The sequence below is a fragment of the Bufo bufo genome, chromosome 6 (assembly GCF_905171765.1).
Source record: "Bufo bufo chromosome 6, aBufBuf1.1, whole genome shotgun sequence".
NCBI classification, from domain to species: Eukaryota; Metazoa; Chordata; class Amphibia; order Anura; family Bufonidae; genus Bufo; species Bufo bufo.
Genome location: NC_053394.1, coordinates 48,323,368 through 48,343,693, shown reverse-complemented (window position 1 = coordinate 48,343,693; position 20,326 = coordinate 48,323,368). Strand labels below are relative to the sequence as shown.

Below are 20,326 nucleotides of genomic sequence, written 5' to 3'. Positions count from 1 at the left end.
TCTCCATTCAGAATGCATTAGGATAAAACTGATCAGTTCTTTTCCGGTATTGAGCCCCTAGGACGGAACTCTATGCCTGAAAAGAATAACGCTAGTGTGAAAGTACCCTAAGTCCATCAGGACAGAAGGTACTCTTTGCTCTGTCTCATAAGGCCTCTTTCACACGAGCGTGGCGGATTAGCTCCGGATGCGTTCAGTCAGTTTTGTCGGCGATTGCGTTCAGTTTTTTTCCGTGCGGGTCCAATGCGTTTTTTTATGTGCGTGATAAAAAACGGAATGTTTACAAACAACATCTCTTAGCAACTATCAGTGAAAAACGCATTGCATCCGCACTTGCTTCCGGATGCAATGCGCTTTGCACTGAAGCCCCATTGACTTCTATGGAGCCAGGGCTGCTTGAAAAACGTAGAATATAGAACATGCTGGGATTTTGGGTATAGAGCTGAGGACATGGGTTGCTAGATGGCCGCTAGCACATCCGCAATATCCAGTCCCCATAGCTCTGTGTGCTTTTATTGTGAAAAAAACGATTTGATACATATACAAATTAACATAAAAGAGTCATATCTTACTTGTGTGACCAGAGAAGAGTCATATTTTCAAGCTCTGACTCATTTCATGTTAATTTGCATATGTATCAAATCTTTTTTTTTACACAATAAAAGCACACAGAGCTATGGGGACTGGATATTGCGGATGTGCTAGCAGCCATCTAGCAACCCATGTCCTCAGCTCTATACACAAAATCCCTCTGACAGGTTCCCTTTAAAAACATACTTTTATTGATATGCAAATGAGCCTCTAGGTGCTATGGGGGCGTCTTTTCAGCACCTAGAGGCTCCGTCTACTCCCTATTTCTGCTGGCCACCGCGTCCCTCCAGCCCGCCCCGCTCCTCTTGATTGACAGCCAACCTCGCTCCATCTCTCCATCTCGAATTCCAGCTTCTGTATTCGGCGCAGGCGCAGTGACTGTCGGACCGCAGTGAAGATGCCGGCGCAGGGAGAGGTTCGACAGTCACTGCGCCTGCGCCGAATACAGAAGCTGGAATTCGAGATGGAGAGATGGAGCGAGGTTGGCTGTCAATCAAGAGGAGCGGGGCGGGCTGGAGGGACGCGGTGGCCAGCAGAAATAGGGAGTAGACGGAGCCTCTAGGTGCTGGTGCAGATCGCTAGTGTCAGTCAGCGAAAAATCTCAATCTGGTGGTAGAAAGTAGAAACCCTTTAAATCCAAAGACTGAAAACTTTCTGATAAACTGCTTCAGTTGTATCCAGTGAGAAAAGTACACAGGAAGCAATCTCTCTTCTGTGCGGATTGTTACAATGTATCAGTCTGGAGCTGATGGGATGAAAGTGCATCTACTTCTATACTGTGAGCAGGACTAGGACTGTTACTTTCACACTGGCGTCTTGGCTTTCCGTTTCTGAGATCCGTTTTGGACCGCTTGTGAGAGCCCTGAACGGATCAGTTCAGCCCCAATGCATTCTGAATGGAAAAGGATCAGCTCAGAATGATCACTATTCCGCTCTGGAGGCAGACACCAAAACACTGCCTGCAGCGTTTTTTTTTCTCTACGATGTGATGCGGAGCAAGATGGATCCGTCATGGCACACAATGTAAGTCAATGGGGATGGATCAGTTTTCTCTGACGCAATAGAAAACGGATCTGTCCCCCATTGACTTTCAATGGTGTTCATGACGGATCCGTCATGGCTATAGAAGACATAATACAACCGGATCCGTTCATCACGGGTGCATGCAGTTTTATGATGGTAACGGAAGCGTTTTTGCAGATCCATGACGGATCCGCAAAAAACGCTAATGTGAAAGTAACCCTTAGTAGTTTAGTCACTGCATGGGAGAGTTGATTGTTTTAGTTCACTGAGGGCTCATACACACGAACGTATTTTCTTTCCGTGTTCGTTCCAATTCTTTTGCGGACCGTATGCGGAATCATTCATTTTAATGGGTCCGCAAAAAAAACAAAAATACGGAAGTTACTCCGTGTGCATTCTGTGTCCGTATTTCCGTTACGCCAAAAATATAGAACATGTCCTATTATTGTCCGCATTACAGACAAGGATAGTTCTGTTCTATTAGGGGCCGGCTGTTCTGTTCCGCAAAGTATGCACACAGACATCATCTGTATTTTTTGCGGACCGCAGAATACTAACGGTTGTGTGCATGAGGCCTAACAAGCAGAGATCTTGAAAACTGTAAGGACATGAATAAACAGTATATTAGAAAGTTGCAAAATTTGTTACACAATGATTTCAGGGGTTGACTGGGTGTTTAATATTGATCATCCATCCTCCGGATAGGTCCTCAATATCAGATCAGAGGGGGTCTGACTCTCGGCACCCCTGACGATCATTTGTTTCTGGAGGCTATGGCACTCCTATAACCGCTGCAGCCTCCTCGCAGCTTGCCAAGCACAGTGCCACCCATTGAATAGCTGCGGTGCCTGGTATTGCAGCTCAGCCCCATTCACTTCCAAGGGGTTAGACAGAGGGATGGGACTCCTTCTGTCCTCTGATTGGATCCCGAAATCGCGGGGCTCCGATTGTTTACAATGGCAGCCAGGGTCCTTGTGAATGCTGCCAGGCCTGCCATAATAAACATAATTGGTATTGCCTTATCCGAAGATCCCCGAACTATTAAAATATAAAAATATTTATTATGTGCGGTGAATGCTGAAATGAATAAAAAAATAAATAAAAAAAAGTCCTATTTTTTGTTCACGTTGCTGCCACCATAAAACGGAATAAAAAGTGATCTAATACAAAACTTTGGTAAATTAAATGGTGCCATTAAAAAGTACAACTGCCCTCATCTGAATGGGACATTTAAAAGGTTATGGTCCTTGGAAGGCAGAAGGAAAAAAAAAAAAATTGCAAAAACAAAAATTGTCTCACACATTGATGGCATGTCACTAGGATATGCCACCAATGCCAGATAGGTGCGGGTCCCTTAGAGAAGAGGGAGGGCACCAGAAGGCGGACACCGTGCGAGTGCGCCATGCTCTGTTCATCACTATAGAGGATCCAAAAATAGTCTATATTGTGTTATTTTCACAGATCCCATAGCGATGTATGGAGAGCACACTGCACATGCACAGCCGCCTCTCTCTGCTATTTTCGGAAACCCCCATGGTGGTGCCATTAACCCTTTAAGGGGTTAAACTTCATTTAGGCCTAGTTCACACGAACGTATGGCTTTTTCAGTGTTTTGGGGTCCGTTTTTCACGGATCCGTTGTTCCGTTTTTTGTTTCCGTTGCGTTTCCATTTCTGTTCCGTTTGGCATATACAGTATACAGTAATTACATAGAAAAAATTGGGCTAGGCATAAAATTTTCAATAGATGGTTGAGCAAAAACGGAACGGATACGGAAGACATACGGATGCATTTCAGTATGTGTTCCGTTTTTTTTTGCGGACCCATTGACTTGAATGGAGCCACGGAACGTGATTTGCAGGCAATAATAGGACATGTTCTATCTTTCAACGGAACGGAAAAACGGAAATACGGAAACGGAATGCATACGGAGTACATTACATTTTTTTTGCGGAACCATTGAAATGAATGGTACCGTATACGGAACACAAAAAAACGGCCCGTACACTCGCAAAAAAAAAAAAACGTTCTTGTGAACTAGGCCTTACACAGAACTTTTTTAGGCAACCTTAACACAACCAGGGGTGTAGCTATAGGGGAAGCGGGCTGCTTTGGGGCCCTGACCTAGAAGGGGGCCCATCCAGGAGGACGAGGACTTAAAGATTTTGTCAGGGCCCCCTCAACAGTATTACACAATGGAATGATATACAGTGACAGTATAGACAGTGTATAAAACGGATGGAACAGCGGCCGGGCCTGGTCTGAGAGAGCGATCTTTACTAGCCACAGGAATGGGGGCGGCATGAAAGGAAGGGGTTGTGAAAAAATTACTGGGGGAGGGGGGCCCCATTCAAAAATTTGCTGTGGGGCCCAGTCATTTCTAGCTACGCCACTGCACACAACCATATCACGGCTCCACATAGAAGCCAATATATTTAAACATCAAAGATGGAAAAGTATAAAAAATATTTTTTTTTACTGCATTCACATGACAGGATCCAGATTTCACACTCAGGTTACACTGTGGTCGTATGAATGAAGATGTGCATGTCCAGCCCACTCTTGAACACAGTTTTTTTTGTTTTTTTTTCAGGATAATTAAATCTAGAGCAAGCCAAAATGGAGCAGTTTCCAATACCCACGTGTCAGATTTCCTACGAAGAATTAAAGTGACATCATTGGAAGCCTCTCCACTTTTCCTTTGCCCTAGTTTGGATCAGTTTCCGCATTATTATTTAAAGGGGTTAAAGGGTTTGTCTCCCTTTAGCAAATGGCATTTATCATGTAGAGAAAGTTAACACAAGACACTTACTAATGTATTGTTATTATCCATATTGCTTCCTTTGCTGGCTGGATTCATTTTTCCATCACATTATACACTGCTCGTTTCCAGGGGTTATGACCATGTAATCCAGGAGTGGTGGTCGTGCCTGTACACTATAGGAAAAATCACTAGCCTACGTGCACTCCTGTGGTCCCGGCCACCATACTGGCCAAGCACGGCCACTGCTGCTGAATTGTAGGGTGGTCATAACCCATAGAAACAAGCAGTGTATAATGTGATGGATAAATGAATCCAGCCAGCAAAGGAGGCAATATGGACAATCACAATACATTAGTAAGTGCCTTGTATTAACTTCCTCTACATGATAAATGGCATTTACTGAAGTGAGAGGACCCCTTTAAGTAAACAGGTCACCAGAAAGACCTTTGTGATAATAACTTCAAAATTGTTGCAGTTTTGGCCACAGCTGGGCAATGGCTGTGTGCATGAGCCCTAAGTAATGCTAGTCGGAGGACTTTTCCAGATCATGGATACACATGTCCTGACTTGTCGGTTAGGTAATCCTTGTCGCACTGTGTTCTCGGAAGAAATGTGTAGGAAGCTCCTATAAAAGTGTGGGGTCACACATATTTAACAAAAACTTTTTGGGAAACTTACTCCGTTCAGAGCAGAGGTGGCTCTTCATAAGATGATCATGCATTTGTACCATCATCACCTCTCCCACAACCGGCTGTGCATACCTCTCAACTGTTCCATTTTTGGTAGGACAGTCCCTTCTTTACACCCACATCCTTCATCCCCTTAAAGTCATCATCATAAGTCCAGTTTATAGCTCGACTTATATTCACTCACAGCTGTCAGTATAACAAGTAGAGCTGCAGTATAAAGCATGGGGAAGGGACAAAGCTGCTTTCTGATCTGACAGGTGGTAGATTTTTTGTTTGAAGTGTAGTAGTTACTGATCATTCCTGTGTCCTAAAGGCCGTTAAAAGGTAAAAAGGACACAGAATGATATATATATATAAACATGCAATATGAAGATTATTTCCATACAAGTATACCACATCATGCCTACAAGCTATGGCGGTTACCATCATGGTTCTCTTGGTCCTGTAGCTTGTCATGTCTCACTGTGTTAGCAAGGTGCCATATAAAAAAATGTTAGGGCTGTAGAAAGAAATGAAGCTTGCAAACTGTCATAGTCTGTTTTGTTTGAATCTCGTCAGCTGACGGCTCATGTGTAGCTCTTATCTCTGATCCTCTAACCTCATAAACACATATAAGCCATATTCTTATCAGTTTGATAAGAACTGAGCTATAATGAGTGTTTATGAGGTCAGGAAATCAGAGATAAGACTTACACATGAGCTGTCAGATGATGGGATTCATCGGTGACAGTTTGCGAACAGACTGATTTTTTAACCCTTGTACCTCAGAAACAGGTGACCATTTTTAATAAAGACCAATTGAAAAATGATTTTTAGGCCAAAATTAGTAAAATGCAATCATAAAAAATGTCCCCGAAGGTGTCCATAGCCTTTAATGCTGAGTTATGACATTTAAGGATACTTTCACACTAGCGTTAACGTTTTCTGGTATTGATTTTAGTCATAGGGGCTCAATACCGGAAAAAAACGCTTCAGATTTGTCCCCATTCATTCTCAATGGGGACAAAACTCAACTGAACAGAAGGGAATGCTCCAAAATGCATTCCGTTCCGTTAAGTTGCGTTCCCAGAACGGAGAGCAAACCGCAACATGTTGTATTTTGCTTTCCGTCCTGGGGATGCGGCGCAAAACGTTTTCTCTGGCACAATCTGCCACAATAGAAAACGGATCCGCCCCCCATTGACTTTCAATGGAGTTAACGACGGATCCTTTTTTGCAATGTTAAAAATATGTTAAAGATAATACAACCGGATTCGTTCAAACAGATGCAGACGGTTGTATTATCAGTAACGGAAGCGTTTTTGCTGAACCCTGCCGGATCCAACAAAAACACTAGTGCGAATGTAGCCTTAGAAGTTCTGTTTGGTTCCCTAGACGTCGGTTCCCATACAGGTTGTGTACGGTATTACGGGTCAGCCCCATTCACTTTTGATGGAACTGAGCTGCAATACCAGACACAACCCATGGACAGGGGTGGAAAGCAGCCATGTTTTTCTAATCTTCTGTAACCCCCTTTAAGTTATGGATTTTTTTAGGGAATTCTGAGGAGGGTCACAGGGACTCCATTGTTAGCCCACATTTTGGCCCCACCTAAACCATCTCCATATTGGCCTTGTAATACTCGTCTCTGTAGACATTCAGTGCAATCTATGAAAACGAGTGCAAAGTGCAGCATAGTTACCCATAGCAACCAATCAGGTTACCATCTCCCAAAGGGCCTCTGAAAATGAAAGGTGGAATCTGATTGGTTGCTATGGGCAACTGCTCCACTTACCCCGTGCACTAGTCGTCATACACGTATTATAGTGTAATGGCCGATAACAGAGACCCCAGTAATCTCTGGAAGTTTTGGGCTCACAATTGTTTCTGGGCCCACATGGGAACTGAAGATATTTCTCATTGCTAGGCTTCTTTACATTCAGGGCAGATATTTAGTTTATTGCCCTAATCCTGCATCTAAATACTTTGGGGGAAATTTATCAAAACTGGTGTAAAGGAAAACTGGCTCAGTTGCCCATAGCAACCAATCAGATTCCACCTTTCATTTTTCAGAGCTCCTTTGGAAAATGAAAGGTGGAATCTGATTGGTTGCTAGGAGCAGCCAGTTTTCCATTCCACCAGTTTTAATAAATCTCTCCCTTTATTCTAGGTGTTGGCACTCCCTGGCACATATCTCCAAAGCACATGCTATAGGGGGTTTTAAAAGGTACCAGATGCCTGAGGTGGGCCAAAGACCCCTCTGCCTTTATAGGAAGACCACAGTATTACACACTTACCAACGTTTAAGTTGGTAAATTCAGGGCATTATAACAAAATAATAACAAAGACAGGTGCACTCTGCGGTCTTACTAAACCCTCAAACTGATTTTAAAATTGAGAGATTAGCCAACATGTCCTACGGTGTAGGACATGTCTGAGCCCGAGCACCGCGCCAAGGTTTCTCAAGTAGCTCGGGTCCTAACACTCACCTACCTGTGCCATGTGGGCAATACCAGGGGCCAGTGGGCAAATTACAGGAGCATGAGGCCGACTCACAAACAACTCACCAGTTACCTCCAGCATGTAGCCATGCTTGCAATGGGAGGAGGGAGGAGTCTGCGAGTCTCACTCAAGACTGGCTGATATGTCCCAGGCCTCGCAGGTGCACCTAAATGTGACCTGTAGATGGAAAACAGGCACATTTAAATTGGAGTTTATACACCTCCAGGCATTTCTATATATAAAAACTGAAAAGAATGGCGTGGTATTAAACAAGCAGGAAGTGCTCATACCCACATGCAGTTGTGCATATAAATACAGGGCATCCAACCCACCCCCAGTAAATTCCCAGTTATGGGCAGAGTTATTTTTAGCACCGCCCATTTTCAGACCGCGACAGCCCGAATTTGCTAGGACTGTCTATAAAAATCAGGGACAGTCCTGGCAAATTCGGGACAGTTGGCAACGATGGTATTATAAATGGTTCCCAAATTTTGCTCTGGGGCCTAGGAGTTTCAAGTTAGGCCTCTAGGTGGGAGCGATAGAAAATGCTTCTTGGACCCTACTGTGATTTCTGTGCTGACGGGTGTCTCTTTATACTTTTGTAAGGGGTTTTCCGAAAGTACAATATTGATGACTGGACCTCAGGATGGGTCAACATTGGCGGGGGTCCAACTCCCCCGTTCAGTTGTATGAAGAGGCTCCGGTGAGCGCTGCCGCCTCTTCCTAGGCTAGTCACGTCATGTTCATCAGTCATATGGCCTAAGCACAGCTCAGTCTCATTCAAGTGAATGGACTGCAATACCAAGAACAGCCACTATGCAATGACCGGCGCTGTGCTTCGTAAGCTGTTAGGAGGCCGCAGCACTCACCGGAGCACCGCAGCCTCTTCAAACAGCTGATTGGCAAGGGTGCTGGGACTCAGACCCCCACCAATCAGATATCAATAACTTATACTGAGAATAGGCCATCAATATCCAACTTCCGGAATACCCCTTTAAAGTAAAAAAATATACTTTTCCTTTTTTTATTATTATTATTATTATTATTATTATTATTATTATTATTATTTACCTCCAAAGGTGCTAGTGGATATGTACATTGCCAGAGGCCTTTCCTGCATAGACAGGGGGCCATACGTAAACTGACTGCTATTTTAGGGTCCATTCAAACATCCGTATGTGTTTTGCGGATCCGCAAAACACGGACACCGGCAATGTGCATTCTGCATTTTGCGGACCGCACATCGCCGGCACTATAATATAAAATGCCTAATCTTGTCCGCAATTGCGGATAATAATAGGACATGTTCTATTTTTGGGGGGGAACGGAATTGTGAACCCGGAAGTGTGGATCCGCATTTCCGGATCCGGACAGCACATAGTGTGGCCCCATAGAAATGAATGGGTCCGCAATTCCGTTCCGCAAAATGTGGAACAGAATTGCGGACGTGTGAATGGACCCTTAGAGCCGGTTCAGACCTGAGCGTTTTACAGCGCGTTCCTACCAATGCTTCCCTATCGGCATGGTTCTCACCTGGGCGTTTTACAGCGCGTACGATCGCGCTGTAAAACGCCCGACGCCCCAAGAAGTTCAGGAGCTTCTTTGGGGCGTAGTGTCGCGCGTTCCCATACATAGACCTCCTGGAACGCACGACAATGGGCGTTCGCATACTTAGCCGCGTATGTCAGACTCCCGGAGAATCGCGCATACAGAGCGCTCAGGTCGGTATGCTCAGGTCTGAATCTGCTGTGAATCTGCATTTATTGTCTTGCTGCCTCTGTAAGGGCTCATTCACACGACAGTATGACTGGGTCGGCATCCGTTCTGCAATTATGGGGCCACAAAAGATGTGGACAGCCCACCGTGAGTTGTCCGCGGCCCCGCAAAAAATATAGAGCATGTCCTTTTCTTGTCCGGACAAGAATAGGCATTTCTATCATACTGCTGGCGAAAATGTGGAACGCACACGGCTGGTATCTGTGTTTTGCGGATCCGCAAATTGCGGACCGCAAAACACTACAGTCGTGTGACTGTAGCCTAATAAGAAGAGCGTGGTGAAGATAGTACTGGGCAAGAAACACTTGATCACAGGATCCTTTCTCAGCAGGTTTTCCACTTTTGGCAGCGGCTTCTCCAGCTGTATGACAAGCAGGGGAATCCCTCCCCTCCCCCACTAGGAGCTCTCTATAGCTGCAGCGTCAGCTCTCGTCCTGGACAGACCCGTCCTCACCACACGAAACACTATGGATCATGTCAGCCTTACAGCAAGTCAACAAGGCCAGGGACAGGTACAACCTGGAACCTGCAAATGAATCTCATAGATTCAAGTTTCCTCCTCCAATTGTGGCCAGCCCCATAAGTCTCCATATAACATATAGGGCAGTGGTGGCGAACCCTTTAAAGTCCCCAAACTGTAACCCAAAACCCACTTATTTATCGCAAAGTGCCAACACGGCAATGAGACCTGAATACTACAGTCCGATACAGTATATCCTCCATGTACTTTATCATTAGCTATAACAGCCTGCCTGCATTCAGTGCGCGGCCTGTGCTGTCCATAGCGCGCCCTGCGCTGATTAATAGCGGGAAGAGTCTAAGGCCTTACAGCATTTATAATAGTTTTTTATATTATCTTTCATTACTTCTAACCCTCGTCTGTAACCGCAGCTCAGCTGCCCTCTCCCTATACCTAGTAATGCGTCTGAGGGCTTGTTCACACGAACGTATGGGTTCCGTTCCGTGCATTGGGTCCGCAAAATGCACGGAGAACGTTCGTGAGGCCTCCGGGATGGATCCAGATCCGATCAACTTGAATGGGTCCGCATCCCTCCGTTCCGCAAAAAGATAGGACATGTTCTATCCTTGTGCGGAACGGAACCCCACAGAAGCACTCCGTAGTTCTTCCGTGGGTTTCCGTTCCGTGCTTACGTTCCGCATCTCCGTATTTGCGGATCCGTTCAAGTGAAGAAGGGTCAACATTAGAGATGAGTGAAGTTTTGAAAAATTCTATTTGGCTGATTTGCCAAACTTCGTCAAGAAATTCAATTCATTACAAATTACTTTGTCAAAAAATAACTTTCAATTGTATGGAGCGGGCGCAATGATGGGGAACGGCGATCGCGCTGCCTCCCGTCATTTAACCCCTCAGATGCCACGTTCAACGCTGATCTCTGTATCTGTGACTCGCATTAAGCCTTTCAGGGGTTAAAAAAATATATATATATATTCCACTTGTTCGCGGAGAGGCCAGAGCGTGAAGATCACCGCACTCGTCCGGCATGATCACGTTGTGAGATCATCACGCTCGCCGCAGGTCCTTTGCCGGGAGGCGAGTATCATTTTGTTTTATTTTCACCCACCATTTTAGGAGAAATTGATTCGTTACCACAAAGTGCGAGGAGATTCGGCTTTGTGACAAAAGTAATTTTTCCTGAAATTCGGATCGAAGTCCACTTTGATTCGTTTAACACTAGTCAACATATTTACTTTCAATCCTTTGGTGTCCGGCACTGCAGGAGGACAATAATGGAGAGTAATACCGCCATAATACTGACCTGATAATAAATAGATATACTGTGCCATAGATTGTATGTCCCTATATAATAGTGCCATACGTCTAACACATAACAGTGCCATATAGGGGCTGAATATTATTTCTATACAGTATCTAAACATCCAATGCCCAAATGATAGTGAACACATACAAGAGCCATATAATGGGTAAATAATACTGCTATATATTTAATTACCTGCCTTCTGTCCCACTATATTAATAGAAAGAGCTGCTTTTACCATAGGAATAAAGCCTCATTCACATTTCTGTGTTTGTTTGACGTCCGTGAAAAAAATCAGTCCGTGTTTCATACGTGAGAAAGTCCGTGTGTCCATTTTTGGCCTCTGTGTATCATCACTGATCAGCTGAAAGGTAATTTTCAGAGCATCTCCTATTAGGGGTCAGTGAAAAACGGACCAAATACGGATCTGTGTTCCGTCCATGTTTTTTCATGGACCCATAGACTATAATGGGTGTATTCGAACCGACTCACAGGCCAAAATAGTAGATGTGTGATGGGTGAACAGACACATTAAATTCAATGGGTACATGTGCTGTTCGTGGAAAATAAGGAACAGCACACGTCAGTGTATTTATTTATTTTTATTAACAGGATATGAAACATTCCATTCCTTTGGTTTAAACTCAACATAAGATATTGATACATTTGCTACGTTAGTAGTATGACTGTGAACGTGGAGTTGGCACAGGCTGAGCCTCCGCGGCATAAACAAAGCTGGCTGCCAAGTTTTTCTCTGGGCTATTAAAGCGACACAACCTCCGACAATGGACTAAGCAAAGGCTTCAGTCCCTTTAATGAGCTAATGAGCAGGTTAAAGATTTCCAGGTCTATGACTCACCGTATGGCGGTTGGTTTTCTAGTAACAGCAAAGGACATATTCTATTGCTATTTTTAAGTGAACTTTTGTTCTCTCGCCTCCGGTGTAAGGTGAAAACAAAGGGCATGTGACTGGGAATCAGTTGATTTCCACATACTGTACAGTGCGTTTGCATGGAGTGGAAAGATGACTGTGATAACACAAGATATGTGTGACTCCAAGCATGTTCTCATTGCTCCTGGTAAATATTGTCACTGTCGGGCAGGTTAATAATAAAGCTGGGGAGGCTTGTCCTGAGACGTGAACCTGAGTAGCCTTTATCTCCCTGTTTATTTGCTGAGTAGAATTTATAAAAGCAGAAGAAATTTTTGTCTTAGTAATTTACCAGTATATGCTGAAAATTCATTATGTTTACTGCATTTTCCTAATTGTTGCTTCCAACAGACGTAATCAGAGTCCAGATCCACGTAACAGATCTATATTCTCCCCTCGGAAGGCAGTGGAGTCCTAAAATATAGATCTGAAGGTCAGACTCCATTCTGTACAGATGTTATCTTGCCATTACACTCCACATGGGTCATCTATAGAGACAATATAGATACATAAATGAAACATGCAGTGGTGCACCTCCAATGAGGCCAGGTGAGGCGACTGCCTCAGGCGGGAAGACCTAGAGACGAGCTGTTTAAATTTTTGCCTCAGGCAGGAGAAAGGTTAGGTACATCCCTGAAAATGGGTTCTCCTGCCAAGGGACTGACAACCTCAATGGTGGTAGCCTGTGGGCAGGTAAAAAAAATAAAACTCCCGCGTCCGTGTCCTGCCGTACACATGCCACTGCCTCGTTCCGGGCCACTTCATGTGTCTGCCAGACACTTCCGGGTCTGCAATTCCGTTCCCGAAAAAAATAGAACATGTCCTATTGTTGTCCGCAATTGCGGACAAGAATAGGCATATTCTATTAGTGCCGGCGATGTGCGGTCCGCAAAATGCGGAACACACATTGCCGGTGTCCGTGTTTTGCGGATCCGCGGATCCTACGGACATGTGAATGGACCCTTAGACTACATTTATTTCTATCCATATTAAATATTTTGCTGGTTGTGTGCTCCTGCCACAAAGGCTTTTAAATAGCACATTTTGAATACATTTTTATCAATTCTACTATCGAATTATACTAATTCTAATATCATTTTATCCATTTTTTCAAGATCTCGTTCCTGATCCTGTGATGGATACACAGCTCGCTACAGTCTCTTGTAACGAGTCTTGCACCTGTGTAAAGGAGGAAAATCATCTCTCTAGTGCCACCTGTAGGTTGCTAGCCTCCAAGCTGCAACTAGGCCATTTGACCGATGTACGATGACGTCACTTGGCCTAGGAAGAGACCGTGATGCTCACAGAGCGACCGCCTCTTCTTACAGCTGATTGGCGGAGGTCCTGGGTGTTGGACCCCTCTGATCTGAGGATAAGTCATCAATATAAATTTCCAGATAACCCCTTCAAAACGTGGCTAGGTTGTTGCTCCTGATCAGTACAGAGCAGGGTACTGGTTGGCTGTTGGAAACGCCTTTGTTGTAGCTGCTGGGGGCTACTGGTTCTCCAGCTGGTATACAGAGTATTATGAGCAATACTTCTTAACCAACAAAAGTTAATTTGCATACTTTTTCCTAAAGTGCATTGCCATTAGACACCCTACACAAGCTAGATCTCCACAAGAGAACCAACACCCCTGACAACTGTAGGGCAAGAATGAATCTATGGTTTTCCTCAAGTGTGACTCCTGTAATAACTCTCCTCGTGCTCTTGTGTTCTGACCAGCAGGTTCCTGGGTAGAGCTACATTTCAGCAATAATGGCAATGGTGGCGTTGGGACAGTCGGAGCACAAGAACAGGTGCCAGCCTCCATCTCCATTCACAATGGGGATATGGAAAAGATACTGTTGGATGCCCAACATGAGTCTGGAAGGAGCAGCTCCAGGGAGAGTTCTCACTGTGATAGGTATGGTAGTACTACATAGATACTCAAAGGTCTAAGATATAGGACTTATAATATTCCTGGACATTTCAAATGAGACTGTCTCTGACTTAAAATGGAGTTTGTGCTGTAAATGTCTGGTAGATGCAGAATCTCTATAACTCACACCGATGTTGAGGATGGTGGTCTCCTGAACCCTGACCCCAAATCTGCTGTGCCCTAGTGAGGTAGGAATGGAGAGTTGGACAGGCAGCATGGCTCTTCGTTCTGTGAGTGTTATGAATACAGCCAAACAGACAAAGCCATCATGGGAGCACCTTCTCAACATAGCTATGAGTCCTGGAGATGGGACCTACATCTGTTAGACATTCATGGCACACCTGGTGGATGAGATGAGAATACCCCTTTCATGGTCCTATGTAGTTCTTGAATGGTAGGTTTCAAATAATTTGATTAAGCTCCATTAGTCTTGAACCATATCATAAAACGATTGGTTGTCCACCTTGGTCCACACTTGAGCCCCAGCCAAAATCAACAGGCCAAGTAGCTGCTAAGCAAAGAAATGCTGAAAGGCAAGGGAAACATTGTGTGGCTACCATAGAAATCGAAGGGTTCCCAATCTTTCTAGTCCGGGACCCTCCAACTATTAGAAAAGGGCTGTTTGAAATATACAAACCCTGTAATTGTATTCCATGGTGGACCCAGAGTCGTAGAAAATTTGGAAATTCCAGGTCACGCTATTTGAAATTATTCAAGTGACTTAGGGTTATTATGTCAAATTGCTGAAGAGTCAAACTGCATGTAGCACTGCATATCTAGCGTTATTCTGTGACCAATTATAAGAGTTTATAAAGGATTTCTCATATTGTTCTAACGTGTTGGATTCTTTCTTGACTTTTCAAGCCCACCACGATCTCAGACCCCTCAGAGCATTCAAAGACTGAGCGACACCGACACCCATGGGAGTAAAGAGAAGAGCAGTTCTCAGGTAAATTAACGGTGAAATTGTGTAATTCTAAATATCATGCTACAGTGCTAATATGTGTATATACACAAGCAAATGTGATCAGTTTAATGACCCGGAAAAACTTTCTCTACCATAAAGAGCACAAACAGACTGTGATTCAAAATGTACAATATAAGTCTTTAATGTACAGTTAATTTTTTTTACAGGGTTGTATTAGTAAGACATGGCTGCATAATTCCAGAAACAGCGCCCCTCTCGTTGCCTGTGTCTGGTATTGAAACTCTGCCCAGTTCACTTAAAGTGGACCTGTCACCTCTTCCATGTCTGTTATAGTAAATGACTATATTCTCCATAATAGAATAATTCAGAAGCATTTTCTCTTCTTCCATTCCTTTGTCACCTCTGCAGTACCCCAGAACAGGGTCAATGCAAATTTATGTAAATGGTTTTATTGTTATGTTCCTAAGTGAAATATTCAGATTTGCTGTATTTGTATACCTAATAGAACTGTATGGAAAAGCACATTGGGTCATCCTCTTAGGTTGCCAGGAGGTGGACCTGGGTCCGCCCCCTGGTTAGTGTTCAGTGAGAGTTTAGTTCTGCCTGAGGAACAGGGAGGATCTACACATGCAAGCTCCTCAGAAAAGTGCTTCAGTGAGAAAAATAAACCAGAAGGTGCTGAATCTACAATGCCACAAATTGGAGTCAGTCAGCAAGGTATTGTGCATGTTTATGGCAGTGAGAGGCCTTACTGCTGTGAGAGGGGACCTTTTTAGCGCATTCTTCCACACTTTGACACGGTTTGGCCAGCCATACCTTAAATCTGTACCCCTCAGTCTGGGAATTACAGAAACATCTACAAGGAACCTCATTGCATGCCTAAGGTTCTGCTGAGATAAAAGGAGCACCCTCTAGTCACTGCACAGCCACAGGGAAAGCCAGAGGGAAAATTGCCACTGTGAGTACTACTACCATCCTCAGGCCCCCAAAACTGCCACTTCCTTTTCCTGGGCTGTCTGCAACTCTACTGGGAATGTATAAATAAATTGAAAACTGTCAGAAATTGGCTACATTTCCGGTTGGCCCAGTTCTGAATACATCTGAGGATCATACTGGTGCTCTGGATGTTGCCTCAGAATAACTTCACTTTCTCAAAATTCTCAACATTGAGTCTGATTTGATGTGTGGCATTGGAAATTCCCTAGGGAAGATTTATTGTCCTCTTACTCTACGAACACACTGGTCATTCCGCAGAACTGACTTGGCTTTAGCTACTTCTGATTTTCTGTTTGCAGTCTCAAGTTTTTCCTAGGCTCCAGGGAATATGTGACCATTCTGTCCTTATGCTAACTATTTTGATGGGGCCCCTGTAAATCACACACATTAATGCGGCACATGATCATTCAGCCAATCATTGACCTCAGCAGTCTAACGCTGTGATTGGCTGCAGTGGTCATGTGCTATATACCGATACGTCACCTCTGCAGTTTGTAAACAAGTAGCAGCAGGAGGACTCAACCAGAGAATGACGCTGGTAAAAAGGGCGAGTAGAACATGATATTTTTATTTTAGGCTTTTGGAGGGCTTGTCTGAGATTTTGAATTATCTCGGACAACCCCTTTAAGCCTTGAATGCTGGAGATATTTGACTGGGCTTATAATGGGGTGTTCTTCCTGACTCCATGAGAGAGGCTCTTATTCTTGTTTTATTGAAACCAGGGAAGGAAACTCTGACCCGCACACCTATCGCCCTATCTCACTTCCTAATTTGGACGTTAAAACCTTAGCCAAATAGTTAGCCAGCAGACAAAAAACACTGTTATCTCATCTCTTAGGCTACTTTCACACTAGCGTTTTTTGCGGATCTGTCATGGATCTGCAAAAACATTTCCGCTACAATACTACAACCGCATACATCCGTCATGAATGGATCCGGTTGTATCGTGTCTTATAAAGCCATGACAAATCCGTCATTAACACCATTGAAAGTCAATGGGGGACGGATCCGTTTTCTATTGTGTCAGAGAAAACGGATCCATCCCCATTGACTTACATTGTGTGTCAGGACGGATTCGTCTTGCTCCGTATCACATTGCAGACAGAAAAAACGCTGCTTGCAGCGTTATTCTGTCGCGATTGGAGCGCAACCAAACGGAACAGAATGCATTTTGGAGCCTTCTGTTTCATTCAGTTCAGTTATGTCCCCATTGACAATGAATAGGGGACAAAACTGAAGCGTTTTCCCCTGTTATTGAGATCCTATGACGGATCTCAATAGCGGAAAGGGAAAACGCTAGTGTGAAAGTAGCCTTGTACACCCTGACCAAACTGGCTTTATGCCAGATAAGGCTACTTTTACACTAGCGTTTTCCCTTTCCGCTATCGAGATCAGTCACAGGATCTACGAGATCTACTGTACGAGTCTTCTCTCGTGGGGTCTGAACAAATTTGGATGTATCTATGCCCTTTCCCTTGGAAGGGGGAACGTGACAGGGAAGCCCACTCTTTCTCGGGGTTACAGATGACCTGGCCTAAATCTGCTTTGTTCCCTTTAGTCTCAAACTGTTCTTCCACTCAATCTCTGCCAGTGCTTTTGCAGTTGTACTTGGTTTTGCTAGTTTCCCAGGATGTTGGTTGTTATGCGGCTCTTAACTGGGATCCTTTGTTGGCTCTCACAAGGAGATAACCTTAGATAAGTCTTGGCAGCGCTTGCTGTTGTCGCTAATAGGACAGATTAACACAGTCAAAATTTATTATTTCATGTTCGCCTTTCCTAATTTCAAAAAAAGATGTTTAGGCTATTGGAAAGTTTACTATGGTACTTTTGTCAAAAGGTTTACCTTGGCCAAACTGCAGGCTTTAAAACATCTGGTAGGCATGGCAGCCGCTAATATGTACTGTGTACTTCTACTTTTTGGCCTCTCCATTGGTCTATGCCTGTTGGTGCATATTGATATAAGCAACATAGCGACTGCACTAGTGGGGGCTGTGGGGGCTCCTATGTAGTGGTTACTAATTTCTTATATTGGTCTAGATCCCCCTCTTATATCCTGTTACTTGTCAGAACTGCCACTGAGGCATAGAGGAATGCTCATAACCTAATAGTTGGGGCGCCTGGTCAGATTTACCCTCCCAGAACCCCTCTGGTGTAACGCTCATCTTCCTCATTTGCAATCTTTACAGGGTGTGACTCTAGGGGTAGATAGGGTGTTTAATTTTAGCCTCACCTGCTCATTGATGGTTCATTATTCCTTACTTTGAAGAGATAGAGTATGGAGTTGCACGGACTGCATTCTTTCATTATTGTAGCATACTTTTAAGGCCATGTTTGGCACACCTCTGGTTGGCTTCTCCAAGGGTGAGAACCTATTGGGTTCCCTCATTTACATCAGGCATACTCACCCCTATAGACTACCAGTGTAAACCCCTTTGATAAGGCTCATGCTAAGTTTTATGGTTAGGCCTGATCCATATGTCTGTGCACGATCCGGGAAACACGGCCTGTGTATTGGCCACATCTCCATGATCGACCTCAGTTCCCCTGACCTCAACTGACTGCATCAAAGTGATTTATGATACAGACAGTTCCTATCTGATCAGAGATCTATTGTACTCTACTCACATCATCATGTGCCCGTGCCAGTGTTTCCCGGACCAGGCCCGGTCGTGTGAGGTAAAGGTTAGGGATTTCTAGACTCAACCTAGGTTCCCTTTAGACTTTACATAATTGGAGCCTCCATGTCTGAATTATTATTTCAATGCCAAGTGGAAGTCACCACATTTCTTCATTCTGCATGGTCCTGCTCTAATGTTTTCCTCTTTTGGTCAGAGGTGCTCAGGTTCCTGCATGACCACTTTGGGTTCCCTAAAATACTTACTTCACAAATAGGTCGTACAGGGGTTTTGTGCTGCGCTGTTTCTGTAGCCTCCAAACAAATGAATGGGTGTAATGGAAAGCACAGCCCAGTCGACTGTTTCCATAGTTTCCACCACCTCAGGATGAGACATCCAGGCAAGGCAGGTTCTGAGGGTGCCAGAAGTGGGACCCACATCTATATCTACACCTGCAGTATTCCATCCTGTCTGTTTCCCCCCAGATGAATTTTAATTATAACATGCCCCATTAGATTAAGACCTGAAGCTCTTAATCTCCTTTATCTTCTTATTTTGATGCTTTTCATTTCGTTGACTCAAACATTATATTAAGTACGAACACAAATGATCTCTAATGGAAAACTACAGGGAGAAATATTGAATGTAAAAGGCAGCGTAGTGCAGGTGCCAGACCTTGAAAGCTTCTCTCTTAGCTTGCTCAGGGCTTGTTCACAGTGTTTTGGCGGCTCTGTTTTTGGGGCTTCCATCACTGATTCCATCAAAAAGACTGGAGAAAAGAGTCCTACATGCAAGAGTTTTTTGTCCGGTAACAGAACAGGATCCAAAATGGAAAATGAACAGACTCTATTGTGGTCAAGGAAGTTCGCCTCAGTTATGTGCCGAATATGGCACTTCAGTTACAGTGCCTTGAAAAAGTATTCACACCCCTTGAACTTTTCCACATTTTCTTCCCATTACACCCACAAACTTAAATGCATTTTATTGGGATTTTAAGTGATAGCAAGTATGTGTGAAGTGAAAAGAAAATGATACATAGTTTTCAAATTTTTTTATAAAAATCTGAAAAGTGTGGTGTGAATTTGTATTCAGCTCCCCTGAGTTAATACTTTGTACTTGGTGATCATTAAAAAATGTGGACGTTCAAGGGGTATAAATACTTTTTCCAGGCTCTTGTATTTTCGTTGCTTTGCTCCTCTAACAGAGCAGAAAGACAAAAATATATAGAGGTGGTGTGAACTCACCCTTATTTTAACAAGGTTCCTCGGCGTCTGTACCTGACAACTAACGATTCAGTGTTGTCATAGGGACACCGGTCCACATTTTCTAACAATGGTGCATTTTACACCAGTTAATTTGGAGGGAGTAGTTGGCAAGATAGTTTGTGGGTAGTTGGCCCCACCCTACTAATTTACAAACAGGTAACCTCATTAAAACTTAACATTTAATGCATAATCATTAAAAACAACCCAAATGTTGCACAGTACAAATGCAAACACTGGTTAGTGTACCTATATCTCAGGCACACCAACGTGACCTTAGAAAAGGATAGAGAAGGATAGAAAAGTTGAAAGGACAGTCATCCTACCTAACCCTATGTCTACCTCCTTATATCCTTCACTCTATGTGTCCCTTATTGTCCCTATCAGTGGCCATCGTTGACTGCCCAGCTTCGTCAAAAGATTAGAAAGGGAAAAATGGGTACACTGTTGTCCACTCAATACAGATATCCCGTCCCAACGCGTTTCTTTGGCATAGGCCAAATCATCAGGGGACCAATTCTTAAGGTAGCATTCCAATGCTTGAATGGCCCCAATGTATGTTAAGGCCAAAA

General features: G+C 44.0%; 1 protein-coding gene across 2 annotated transcripts in view; it reads left to right on the top strand.

The window, feature by feature from the left end:
• Positions 1–20,326, top strand: part of BNIP3 (BCL2 interacting protein 3) — a 46,705-nt gene that overhangs the window by 1,704 nt on the left and 24,675 nt on the right. The window contains exons 2-3 of one of the 2 annotated variants that reach the window (XM_040437585.1): positions 13,758–13,938; positions 14,818–14,902. In XM_040437585.1, coding sequence (XP_040293519.1) covers positions 13,758–13,938; positions 14,818–14,902 — 266 coding nt within the window. The remainder of the gene's footprint in view (positions 1–13,757; positions 13,939–14,817; positions 14,903–20,326) is intronic. The other variant, XM_040437586.1, reaches the window with a different exon arrangement.